Raw genomic sequence first — 13,419 nt, 5'->3', positions numbered from 1 at the left:
TGATGATCGATCTGAGATATAATTATTTAATATTCAGTTATTTTGAACTCCTAGACTATTAATCATATAAGATTTGAACCCATGTCTTTCAGCTTATACCATTGGTCTATCGTGTATGTAATGAAATATATACAATATTATGTACATGAAAAAATATATAAGTATGTTTATAAAATATTATGAAATCCTAATTTAAAATAATATATTTATTCGATAATAAATAAATAAGATCGTTAAACATGTCAAAACTTTAGATGATTATCTACTTTTAGAAATCTTTTCTGAGCCACTTAGTCAGCTGGAATAGTATTGCTAAAAAATATTTATTTTAATAATTGTCAATTTATTTTGTGTTTAATACATTTTTATTATTATTATTTATATTTTATAAAAAAACAATGATTTTTTACTTTTTAAATCAATCAACGTAAAAAATACCAGGATACTAGTATATCATTAATTGCTGATTTTATCATGTAATTCAGTGTTAAAAGCAACGTAAAATCACTACACCTAATTTATTTATTCATATTTAGGCGGAAGCTTTCTAAGTGTTAATACTTCATTAATGAATTGTAAATATCGTTATTGTATGTACATTGCTAAAGTTTGTGATAAGGCGTCGAGGATGCTCGATTTTAATATGCGGGGCGCGTGTCACTTTTGTCAGCACAAATTTGTCAGCACATTTGACCGACTCGTGTCTGCATCTAGCACGATCAATACCACATTGTCCGCACATATAACGTGCGATTCAGTTTTCCATTCGTGCTCTGCACAATTTGAAAATAACATTACGTAATAATATAAAAATATTCATAACACCCATACAGCATAAAGCACAAGCGCACGATCAAACACCAACCTTTTCAGCGCTTGTATTTACTGACAGCAAACCTTTTTTCCAGGATGCTGGTTTTATATTTAATTTTATTTTTACTCATCGGTAAACAGAATGAATCGTGACGTTTTGACCTTTCGATAATTAAATATTCTATTTTCAGACTTTTGCGTGGGCCGTACAATATTAGTTCGCAAGTGTTAATCAATTGATTTAATAAAATTGATTTTTCTAAGATTTCCAGATGACTAAGATTCTGGGAATTCTTAAAGGCGAAACGCCGATAAGCTGAAAATTCCTGCGTGAATGAATGCGTTTAGAAACGCCCCCGTTTTAATAATGCACTCCATAATGGAATATTTCGAGCAGTTGAAATATTATTTTTAAACTAAATATTGTGATATAATCTGACTGAAAAATGTAATAGTAAAAGTTTAATATAATCTTTAATATAATACTAACTATTCAGGCTTTTAACACGAGTACAAAATCTTCAAATAATAAATAAAAATCTCTCAGTTAGTCTTATCAAATTATCTCTAAGGCACACTAAAATTACTAACTTATAAATCGCAAGGTCTTTCCTGGAACACAAATTGTGGTCACAGGGGTTGTAAACCCACCAGTGGTGAGTAGCCAAAGCACACCACCATACTAATACAAGAGACATCATCGCTGAGTATATTGTTTAATTGAGGACCAAATAAAATAATTTCAGCGTTCGGCAAGGGACGTGGCAAACAGCAGCCATACTTCGGAAGGAAGATTGGAACCTTAGTTCAGTTCGCTCATGCGATCCAGGGCACAGTCTATGCGATCGACGAGAGCACACTCTTCATTAAAGGGTTCGTGTACGACGGTACAGGGCCTGATGCGTTCTTTTGGGTAGGCAACTCGCCCAGACCTTCGCCAGAAGGATATATCATACCATATCCTGAGGATTACGTCGGAAGGTAGTATTCATTTTGTATAACTTTAAAATCAAATTTTATAATGATTGTTTTTTTCTTAAGAGAACCACCAATCCTCAGTGCTCACAATGGTTCAGACGTTATCTTGAGGCTGCCTCTGGGACGAAGGCTACGAGATATCAGATGGCTCAGTGTGTGGTGTAGAAGATTCACCGTAAGTTTATTTTTACTTTAATTAAAAAATATTTGTTTTAATAAAATATCTGTTAAGAAAGCGTTGTAAAAGTTTGAATTTTTTGAGAAAGTTACAGAATTTCAAAAGAGTTTCTTATTTCATATTTTTTAATAATAAGTTCGTGCGCTTAGATGTTTTTTGATAAAAAAAGTTGGAGCTAAATCAAATTGTTATTGAAAATAAATATTTTAAAGTTAAACCAATTATTTCTAATTAATATTTATCTTATCTATTTGAAGTAGTTTTTTTTATAAAGATTATTAGTAAAATTATCGTTAAATATATGTTAAATTATCTATCCATTCATTAAAATCTACTATTTGAATAACTACAACTGTTCACTTACTCTATAGAAAACACAAAAAACTCTAAAAACAATTGTGTATATTAAAAAACGCAAGTAGTCGATTCTAGTCAGTGGCGTTGCTAGAGTACGTGCCACCTAGGGCGATCCTTAAAATTGCCCCCCCCCCCCCCATTTATTTTTTGCAGGATCATAAAATCAGCATTTCTTAAAATAATAAATTGGTTATTATTAAGCTCTTGTTAGTCGTGGATTTATATATGCTTTAGTGCATTCAGGGTTAAGAACTACACTGGATGATCCCATCGCGAATATGCCGCCCCCAAGCGAGTGCCGCCCGGGGTGGTCCGCCCCCTCCGCCCCACCATAGCTACGCCACTGATTCTAGTCAAAGTCCTTTTTATTTTGAAGAATTTGTTTTATTATTTTTATGTTATTTATAACTACCATGGTCAAAACAACCAAAGGTAGAAAAAAACTTTTTAATAATACTGCCGAAATTCCAAAAAAATACTCTCATTTTCGCAGTAATATTGTGCAGCTGTGGAGTTTTTCAACGGCTGTTATTTTATTTTTATCTATTTTAGTAATACATTTTGAGCAGTTAGGGTTCTCAATTTAACATTCGAATTATTCGACCATTTTTTGGCTATTTGAATAATTGATCGAATATTTGTTTAAACTAGCTAGAATGAAATTAGACAAAAAAATCTTAAAATTAATGTTTTTTTTCTCAATATACCCGAATGACTAGTGGCGCTCTAAAATCCATTTTCATCAAAAATGCTTTTACGCATTCGAAAAATATTTATAAATAGAATTTATATCGGCGGTTTCTACTATGACCGAAATTCGTAGAATTCGTTCGTTGAACAAAACAAAATATTAGATCTTGGATTGGATTGAATCTCACCCACATGATTTATATATATTGCCATTCAAATTAACTCTCGTTTACTTTTATTTAAAATACGTTTTTTGGTTTATTAGTTACATTAATCAAAGAATCATTTAAATATGTAAGGCGTTTAAAACAAAAATAAATCACTTAAATGACGATTTGCAGCTGATGTATTTTTTTTAATTTAAAATGCAACTCATCAAGATTATTTGTACATGTTGCAAATTTTTCTTCATTTTTTTTAAGTAATGTAATAAATTAGAATCCCGTCGACATTTAAGAAAACGAAATTGTATTTATGTAAAAGAAACATTATATGCACACATAGACTATAGAATATCTATTCTGTGTATGCACATGATGCGTTTGCTCCTGTGTTTTTGCGGTGTTTTGGTAATATAAGCTGCTTAATGTAAAAAAGTGTACAAAAAAGGTCGCTAAGGATCAACAGTTTCTAGAATTATACATACATAATATCATCATATTTTATTTCCTTCTTAATGTGATTAACTCGCATTTAAAAAAAACGGGGAATATAAAACTTTTTATACGAAATTATTTATATTTAAACGAAATATTATAACTTTTCTAAATTATAAGGAAGAAGGCGTATGTTAATTATCGTTCAGAATTTTAATATATACATGCATTGTTTAGTTAGTTTAATGTAAAAAACCACCAATGTTCAGGAAATTGGTAGTTCTCCATAAAAATTTTTTGGACATTGGTTGTTTTTCCCAAAAGCGATGATATTTTTCTCTTCATTTTTTTTGTGACAATGGTGATTTTACATTTTTTTTCTAACTATAGAGAGAATGTCCAGCATTGTTAATTTCAATAATAAAACAAATTGGCACATTGGTACTCTTTCATATATGGTCTTCAATTAACAATGATTTGTCTTATACAAGACAGGCTATACAATTTTAAAGTGCTTTAATAATAAAAGATTTGCATAACTCTTTTATTTAACAAATCAAAACTAACGCAATGTGTACTACTGTTGCTCCAATCCACCATTTGCATCTGATGCGCATTTCCAGCCATTTTCAGCAATTTTCTTAAATACGTGGCATAATCTTCCTATTTCGAATATTTTAACAACGCCCACTCTCTGCAGAGTTCTTTTGCAATTTAATTTATGCATAATTCCGCTTTAATTCTTTAATGGAAGCGCCGGCGAATCGCGCCTCGTTTCTCAGTCTCTCCCGATCCTTCCGCCTTTCCTGCAACTCCTGGGTGGCCTGTGTGCTGTGTCCACCGAGGGTGGTGTTACACGTCGTACAAAAGGTGGTAGATAAATTATATTCCTTGCAGAGCTTCGCCCCGCCCGTCCGGAATCGATTCGCTTTCACAGCGCATGCGCACGCGGCCACAACACCTTTCTTCCACCAGCTCTTCCCTTTCACGCTCACACATACACACATTTTCTTTATACGTGAATTTGTGCGTACCAATACTACGCGAAGTTACTCTTATATACAATACATACATACGTATACATTACAGTAGCGTGTTCCCGTTCGCGTATTTCACGCCATTGTGCCAGAACACAGGGCTCTGTAAATCTGTACTACGTTTACGGAGCACGTTTTCTATGGAAACGTAACGGATGTGTGTATGACGAAATAAAACTATCAATGCGAGTCTCGATTCTCAACCGCAAAGTATCGACTGCAAACAATATTAACACTGCACTTTTGTCGCAATAGATCATAATATATGCGCGTATTTTTTATTTTTAAATACACCGTGAAATCTTGTTTGACAAACCCCATTAATGATTTAACATTTTTTTTATTTCAATTTCGAAGAAGTTTCACGTCGTCTCTCTTATACGGCACCCAATGCGCGCATAATACAATAAACAATTGTATTAAAAAACAATTATTTATTGTATTTCAAAAATATTTTAATTCATAAAAAATCGCATTTTTCCTTTCAAATATATTTCATTACAACATTTAATATTTTTGAATTGCTATAAAGTCATCCCTTTAAAGCGCAAATACAGAGCCGCAATAGGCGCTCTTTTAGTCAATTTTTTATTATGAAATCTCGTAGGATTTGGCCCGTTCCCAGTTGCCATGTAAAATATGCGCAATATAAAACGGATAAGCTCCTTTCAACCACCGATGCAAATGGAAAATGCATCCACCTTGAAACGGATTCGAACCAATATGCACCTTCGCAACGTGGCCGCAATACACATCCTTTGGATGGATATGAAAGTATAAAAATAATACTAAAATTGGACACTGCATTATATACATCTGTGTTTCTGTAATAAATAAATAAATATTGAAGATGAATGTCTTAGTATTTATATATATGTTACTAGAGTATTTAAATAAGTAATAAAAATGTACATAGATTTAATACTAGAAATAAAAAAAAATGAAGGATAGTATAAGAAAATGAGTACGGCCAGGGGAATTATGTATGGAGGTGTGAATTTATATAATAATATTCTTAAGACACTCCGCAAAAATAAAACTGTACTGGGTTTTCTAAATTCATTGCATTAAGAAATAAATAATAATATTAGGTATATTTTTTTCTGTTTATGCATATAGTACGTATTATATGTATGTTTAGTTAAAATTTGATTATTGTAGAAATTAGTTATATTAGGCAAATAAATTAATAAAATAATATTATCATAGCTTTCTTAATTTAATCGATTGTACTATTTATAATTAGTATCACATTCTTCCAAAAATATCATGATCAAAGAATTCCATGAATAAAATAATTTTAAATTAAATCCTTAAATTTTAATAAAAAAGTTTGACTTCTCTTGGTCTTACAAATCAACAATCTATGCGCATGTACGGCTTTAAGTATCACGCTTTAAATGATATTTAATTGTACTTAATTTAATTCTTCAGATTTGTTTGTCACGTTATAAATATAAATCCCAAAAAAGCTTTTCTTATCCGCGACAGAGAAGGGGGCGGACTTGAAGGGAAAAAAGCGCTTAGTTAGTACAAACGCAACAAAAGCTCCGAATGCGCCTATTAAATTAAATCGCGGCGTTTAAGACCTTAGCAAACGGCAGTTTCTACCCTTTTCGGAATAAGGGAACGATCCACCCTCCGTCGCAGAAGCAGCGGGGAATCGAATGAGACGCTCCGGATTAAATCGTGTCCCCTTTTTGCATAATTGCATAGGTCGACTTCGGAGAGATCTTCATACCGCCAGGTCTGGAGGTGCCCAGGGCTCGAGTTCTTCCAGAATTGAAGAGGTTGGCCCACGGAGTGAGATCGGGCAACGTGAGCATCTTGGACGCGAGAACTTTCTACATACCGAACCTCCACTACGACGGAGCTGGACCTGATGCCTACTTTTGGGTGGGAGAGGGCTCTTCTCCTGATCCTTACGGAGTCAAAGTAAATATGCATTTTTTATATATTATTTTTTAAAGTGCAAAAAATGCATTACTTTTCAAAATTATAAAGATCTGTAAGCATCATAAGGTTTTACTTCGAATCCATTACTATTTGCCTCTCAGCCATTGTATTTATTATTTCATTTAGGGATATCTATATTGTTTTTAAATGGTTATATAGCGCTCGTGGTGAATTAAAAATTGATAATATTGTGTATTTATTAATTAGGTTATTAATAAAACAAATATTTAAACCTTTCGGTTATAACCAATATTCAGTAAAAATTAAAAATATTCTTCAGGCAGCGCTAGCGGTGCAAAATCCAGAGACAAATAATTTAGGTGTGCTTCTTATATTTCAGAATGGAAGGTATTTACTACATATACGGTAGAGTGAAGTTAATAGGTTATAAGACTGTCTTGATTTTTTTATATCTGATGAAAAAGCACGTTGGCGCGAACTAACTGCAACTTATTAAATAATGTTTTTTTGTGGATGACGTTTCGAATAAACCTAATAGGATATGTAACAAACGCTTTTACTTGTATTTGTATTACTTTAAATTAGTATTCGAATAGGTAAAGGGTAATAATGTCAGTCTTAATTCGTCCCAGAAGGTGTGCAGATATAAACACAAACAGACTGCTATGCAACTATGGAATTAATCATAAACTTCCACAGGTACCCAATGAAGTTGGATCACTAGAGCCACTGAGAGGCTATCAAGGAGAAGATATTGAGCTGCAATTACCTGGAAACTTGACAGCTTACGACATCGATTGGTTAGCCATTTGGTGTGTGCAATACAGACACAACTTCGGACACGTTAACATTCCGAAAGACCTGGATGTTCCTCCGGCTTTGGGGCAAACCAAAATAACGGTCAGTATCAACCACAATTATATTTAATTTTCCTTTGATAATAGGAAAATTATTAAGTTTGACCTATTTTTATCATGTCTGTTCGTTCAATAGCCACCGTGGTGGTATAATCCGGTAAGATTTGATAAAATTTTGGATGGTGCGATTTGATAATATATACAATTTGATGATAATATTGAAAATGTTTTACAGACTAGTTCAACTACGAAACCCACAAGTGCTTCAACTAAGATCAATTGCAAAGAATTATTGGATCATAGAATGCAAGTGCGATGGGAAGTACAGGTATTTTTGAAATTTTTAAGTAATATTGGTATAATATGGTAAACAGATTTCCAAGATCATTTCAAGCTATGTTTTGATGAAGAAACTAAAACATATAACTTTTACTAAGTAATTTCAATAAGTTTGAGAGATATGTGCATAATAAATTTATAATATTTCAAAAGATTCCTACCTACTTAAATAATGTTATTGTTTTACGTAAGTATATTGACTAAAGGCGAAGACAGATTTAGAGATAGGAGGGGGAACTAACTTTCGAAAGTGATAAATCCTGCTTCAGACAAAAAACGCCCAAAAGAAAAGTTTCATGATTATTTTCTCTTAAAAAGTTGTATATACTGTCGTGAATTATTTGGCAGCTAAAAATAGCAGTTATAAGCTAGTAATTTTTTTATTATTTTTTTACGTAATAGATATTTTAGATTGTAATAAAATGGCTCGACTTACTTGATAACATACCAAATTTTTCTCTTAATTAATGGAAAATATTCATAGACTAAACCATCCGGTCAAATATAAACTTTTATCAAAATTTACGCATTGACTGTGAAAAAAAAACGCGTTAAAAGCGCAATAAAAAAATACTATGATATTTATCAATTGCAAATTAGCGCAAAATTTTTAACATTTTTAACTTTTCTAACGAAATTTACAGATAATATTAAACAAAAAATAGTGTAGACTTAGTAATCTGTACAAGATTTTAGAACTCGATTTTTTTTAATTAACTTCATAGTGTTCAACTTGGACTCAACAAATCAATGCTTTCAGTAGGATTTCCCCATTCAAATATTAATACAAGAGAGCACTGTTAAGTCTGGGAAGTCTGGATATCTTATATTAAATCCATATATTATCGAATATTAACTTTATATAATTTTAAACAGGGTAAAAATATCGAAATCGAACTATCAGCTCGCATAAGAGCTGATCAATATATGAGTTTCGGTATATCCGGTGCTCAAGATAAACCAATGATGATCGGAGCTGATATAGTTGTTGCATATTGGAATGAAACTACAAACACGGGTGGTGCTGTTGATTATACCATTACTCATGTGGCACAATGTGATGGAAGATCAGGCGTCTGTCCAGATATGAGATTAGGAGGAAGCAACGACGTAACTCTAAGTATGTTTTCTTATTAATTTATTAATAAGTTATATTTACTGATGATTATATTTTTTATTTAGTATCTGGATCTAGAAAGAACGGTATCACTACTGTGATATACAAGCGTCCTCTGGCTGCAAAAGAAAGCACTCGAGATAAAGCTATAACTTTGAATAGTGAAATATCTGTTATTGCAGCATTCGGTCCATTGAATTCAAGGATGGAAGCGAATGCTCATTCAATCACTGATAAGACGACTGACGATTTCAAGATTAACTTTGGTGTTAAAGTAAGAATATTTATCTAAATATATTACATTTTTTATGATATATAAATGTAACGAATATGGATAAATTTTACAATAGAATGACAATACTTGCGAAGGCTTGGTAGAAGACTCGGACAGTGGAATAAAGCCATGGCCTACCAGAATCATAACCGGTGAAACAATGTTCTCTGTTCGCATCGGACCAACTGGTGGTAAACGTGGATATACGGCTATAACCAGTAAATTTTTCGTAAATTAGTTTTAATGACATGTAGGAATTATTAATATAAATACATTTATTATATTTCAGAACATCCATCATGGGGTATTGCTTGGTATTTAAACGACTTGTTGATTCCGGAAATTTATGTGGAAAGGGGTCAAACGTACCAATTCATAGTCGAAGGCGGTGACGACAGAACTAATCCTGCCAAGTATGTATTATATTTTTATAAGACACATATGAGACACAAGTAAAATATGATAAAATCGACTATAATAACAATTTAAATTTTGTAGAAAATACTACTACTTTATTTGTAAAGATTTTTATCCACAAAACTAATTTTTCTATACTATTTACAAACGTGTATCATACACATGTATATAAAAAATGCTTTTTGAATATTTTGTTACTTCTAAACTTCATCTAAATAAAATATAAAAAAATAGTTTTTTGCTTCAAAACAAGCGATGTATCAGTTCGATTAGACCCCCATACGAGCCATTTTGAGACTTTCAGAAGAGTTAATGCTCTTAACTGCTTGGTTTTAAAGATTAAAAATTACATTTTAGTATCGTATAGAACTACCGAGCACCCCCTATACGTTCTGTATGAAAAAACATTTAATTTTTTTTTACAAAATGGCGGCCAATGTAAAAATTAAAAGTGTCATAACTTTGCAAAATGAAATCTTACCGAAAAATATCGTATACAAAAAGTGTTTAAAAGCTTAATTTTCATTTAAAAATTTTTTTTAATTTTTTTTTAATAAAAAACGAGTCTTACGGTAAATTGACCGGGCCCCCGCGAGCTTTTATGCGACTTGGCATATAGTTAACGTTATATAGTTAACAATATTTGGTTCCTTTTAAAGATATAGACTTGAATTTTTGTTACAAAATAGAGCTTTCGAATATACTTATGATACTGTTTAAAAAAATTAAAAATTAAAAAAAAAAAAAAATTTCAATATGTTTGTTTGTATATGTTTGTAAGCAAAATCCAATGTGTCATTTTTTTGCAAAATGGTGACGAGTATAACAACTTAAGCACTCGTAACTCAGTAGGTTTAAATTTTAACGAAAAGATCGTTATGTATGAAAAGCTTAAAAGCCTACACTTCATCTAAATAAAATATAAAAAAAATAGTTTTTTGCTTCAAAACAAGCGATGTATCAGTTCGATTGGACCCCCATACGAGCCATTTTGAGACTTTCAGAAGAGTTAACGCTTTTAACTGCTTGGTTTTAAAGATTAAGAATTTAATTTTTAGTATCGTATAGAACTACCGAGCAGCACCCCCTATACGTTCTGTATGAAAAAAAAATATAATATTTTTTTTACAAAATGGCGGCCAATGTAAAAATTAAAACTTTGCAAAATGAAATTTTACCGAATAATGTCGTATGCAAAAACTGTTTAAAAGCTTAATTTGCATTTAAAAAAAAAAAAAAATTAATAAAAAACGAGTCTTACGGTAAATTGACCGGGCCTCCGAAAGGGTTAAGAATAAAATCGTAGATAACTAAATATAAGATGCTGTAAGAAAAACATGCATCGCAAATCAAAAGTGTTATTTGATACACACATATTTTACTTATAAAAATATATTTTATACTTGTGGAAAAATGGTGAGATTTATTAATTTATGAAGCCTAAAATCTATGATTTACTATCATAGAATGAAGAAAAAGAAACTAAGGAGTCAATTCATCGGTAATATTAAAATTCATTGGCAATTCTTCGAAATAAGTTGAACCATATCTTAAAAGTATCTGTATATTTTTGGACAGAGTATTTCTGCTACGCTTTCAAAGCATATTTTAATTGATTCATCGTCAGTAAACAGATGTTTTGCTTAGAAATTAAATGATCATATGATCTGAATTTTAGTATCGAGGTCACTGCCTTCGAAACGCATATAGAAAATTAATGTGTTATTGAGTTAAACTCATAAAAGCAATGATAAACAATGGTTAATCATTATGTCAAGGCGTGCAGAATTGACGTATGCTGCAAATGGTGCACAGTTTCAATGTTAATTTATGATTACAAAACAATATGGAAGATATCATTAATTACTGTTTTACAATTTGTAGATATCATCCATTTTACATATGTGACTCGTCTGAAGGTGGATTCGGACAGAAATCAGAAGCAGATCAGAAAAGACAACGAATATTTGCCGGAGTGGCTTACGATTCAGAAGGATATCCTTATCCTACTGCCGGTGAGTATTATATATATGTATATATATAATAGATATAGATTTTTTTTTATTATATTAAATTTAAAATCAACATGATTTTTAGCTGGAAGATATTGCGAATGGACGCACAAAAATATTGATAGATCGCAAGAATCTGAAACTTTTGAAAGCTATACAAAAACTTTACAATTAGAATGCGAAAAGGGAGATTCAGCTATTCTTAACTGGACTGTTGCATTCGAAACGCCAGATTTATTATATTATCAAGTAAGTCGTAATATGATATTTGTTTTTATATAAACTATATCTAACAAATGTTTATTTATTTGTAGTGCTATACACACAATAATCTAGGATGGAAGATACATGTTGTAAATCCTGGAGAGAATCTCGGACAAAAAGTACCGGGCATCAGCTCATCGAATAGTCTCCACACATGGAACCATTGGACAATAATTACATGTTTAACGTATATGTTTATTTACATATCGACAATAATCACAAGATAAGATATAATTAGTACACTTGTATGGTGAAAATAAGATTTTTTTATATTTCTTGTATACTTCTATCAATAGGTTTGCAATTGTACTCTTGAATTTAGTTAAGCTATTTGGAGTTTTAATCATTTTATATAATATCAAAAGGTGAAGTAACATATCTAAATTGTTATAATATTAAAAGATTTAGATTCGCTCTAAAACACAAGATATCACAATACGCATGGTTTTATTTTAAATGTATAATATTACGATATACATTTATAAATATGTATTAAAATTGACAATAAATAAATGTGATGATATTATATTTGTATATATATACATTTATATATATACTAGTTAATTTGTAATTAATTAAATGTTAATAAACAAATATTTAATAATATTACTATCCATTCAACCTTTGGTATAAGTATGAAAATCATATTGTTTTTGACTTAATAATGGTGACCTGTCAATTAAATTTAATATAGTTGTAAAATTTTATTTATGATTTTAAAGGAGGCTCACCTACTGTGAAAAATATTAGATTATAAGATGCAATCATCTTTTAAAAATGCTGTTTCATATCAACAGCAGATTGACAATAAAAAACGTTTAATATAAAATGTATTATTATCATTGAATGGATAGTAATTGATATAACGTTTATTATAAAAAAGAGCACATTTATCTTATTAGTTTTTATAATAGGGTTTAACTGTTTCTTTTGATGTTTATATAATATAAAAAAAACTTGATTCTCAAACATGTCAGAGCACAAAAATATGTGTTATGTTTAAATGATACAATATAATAAACGTAAGATGTTTTTAATACTATTATTTTAACAGTAACTTAATCTTCATTGTTGCATAAATATTTGTTAAAAAGTGAATCATTATTAAATTCTAATTGATATTATATTAATGTTTACTTCAAGTTTTTATATACTGAAAAAAAACATTTGTTATAATTTATATTTTAATGTGTTTAATTCTCAGAAAATATTTTTTTGATATTCGTTATCGTTGTATTTTTTATGGTAATATTTTAATTCGAAAGTGAATAAAGCTGATCAAAGCTTTGAATAGTTTCTGTTAAATATGTATTAATCATGAATATAAATAATTTATAAATAACTTGCCCAAAATAATATACTGTTATAATCAATATCAGAGAGATTCTTAATATTATCATTTATAATACTGTTTTCTATTTAATTTGATCAATTTTACATTTTCTTCACAAGAAAATGTAAATCAAAAAAATTAGAAAAAAATTGCATTTAATCACGCGATTAGCAATTATTTTATAGGGTGTAAATATTTTGCACCACTGATTGTTATCTTGCTTATTATGCAGTTTTGTGT

At 30.3% G+C, this 13,419-nt stretch overlaps 1 protein-coding gene and 1 long non-coding RNA gene across 5 annotated transcripts in view; one reads left to right on the top strand and one right to left on the bottom strand.

Annotated features, from left to right (window-relative positions):
- Positions 1-12,374, top strand: part of LOC148235245 (protein Skeletor, isoforms B/C) — a 51,378-nt gene extending 39,004 nt beyond the window's left edge. Inside the window, exons 2-15 of one of the 4 annotated variants that reach the window (XM_088186734.1) lie at positions 1,419-1,469; positions 1,560-1,794; positions 1,855-1,966; positions 6,366-6,584; positions 7,266-7,466; positions 7,560-7,580; positions 7,659-7,751; positions 8,639-8,882; positions 8,945-9,153; positions 9,230-9,371; positions 9,443-9,566; positions 11,455-11,585; positions 11,668-11,831; positions 11,897-12,374. In XM_088186734.1, coding sequence (XP_088042860.1) covers positions 1,419-1,469; positions 1,560-1,794; positions 1,855-1,966; positions 6,366-6,584; positions 7,266-7,466; positions 7,560-7,580; positions 7,659-7,751; positions 8,639-8,882; positions 8,945-9,153; positions 9,230-9,371; positions 9,443-9,566; positions 11,455-11,585; positions 11,668-11,831; positions 11,897-12,073 — 2,123 coding nt within the window. In that variant the 3' untranslated portion in view covers positions 12,074-12,374. The remainder of the gene's footprint in view (positions 1-1,418; positions 1,470-1,559; positions 1,795-1,854; positions 1,967-6,365; positions 6,585-7,265; positions 7,467-7,559; positions 7,581-7,658; positions 7,752-8,638; positions 8,883-8,944; positions 9,154-9,229; positions 9,372-9,442; positions 9,567-11,454; positions 11,586-11,667; positions 11,832-11,896) is intronic. The other 3 variants (XM_088186736.1, XM_088186735.1, XM_088186737.1) reach the window with 3 other exon arrangements.
- LOC148235246 (uncharacterized) lies at positions 9,567-10,821 on the bottom strand. Its single transcript, XR_015809714.1, has 2 exons — positions 9,869-10,821; positions 9,567-9,781 (listed from the first exon to the last, which is right to left on the bottom strand). It is a non-coding gene; the product is annotated as an uncharacterized LOC148235246 (long non-coding RNA).
- Positions 12,375-13,419: the final 1,045 nt, after the last annotated feature.

The sequence above is a fragment of the Plectrocnemia conspersa genome, unplaced genomic scaffold (assembly GCF_051122295.1).
Source record: "Plectrocnemia conspersa isolate PC_06_02 unplaced genomic scaffold, ASM5112229v1 ptg000005l, whole genome shotgun sequence".
NCBI classification, from domain to species: domain Eukaryota; kingdom Metazoa; phylum Arthropoda; class Insecta; order Trichoptera; family Polycentropodidae; genus Plectrocnemia; species Plectrocnemia conspersa.
The sequence above is the reverse complement of the archived record's forward strand: the minus strand, read 5'-3'. Positions and strand labels throughout refer to the sequence as shown.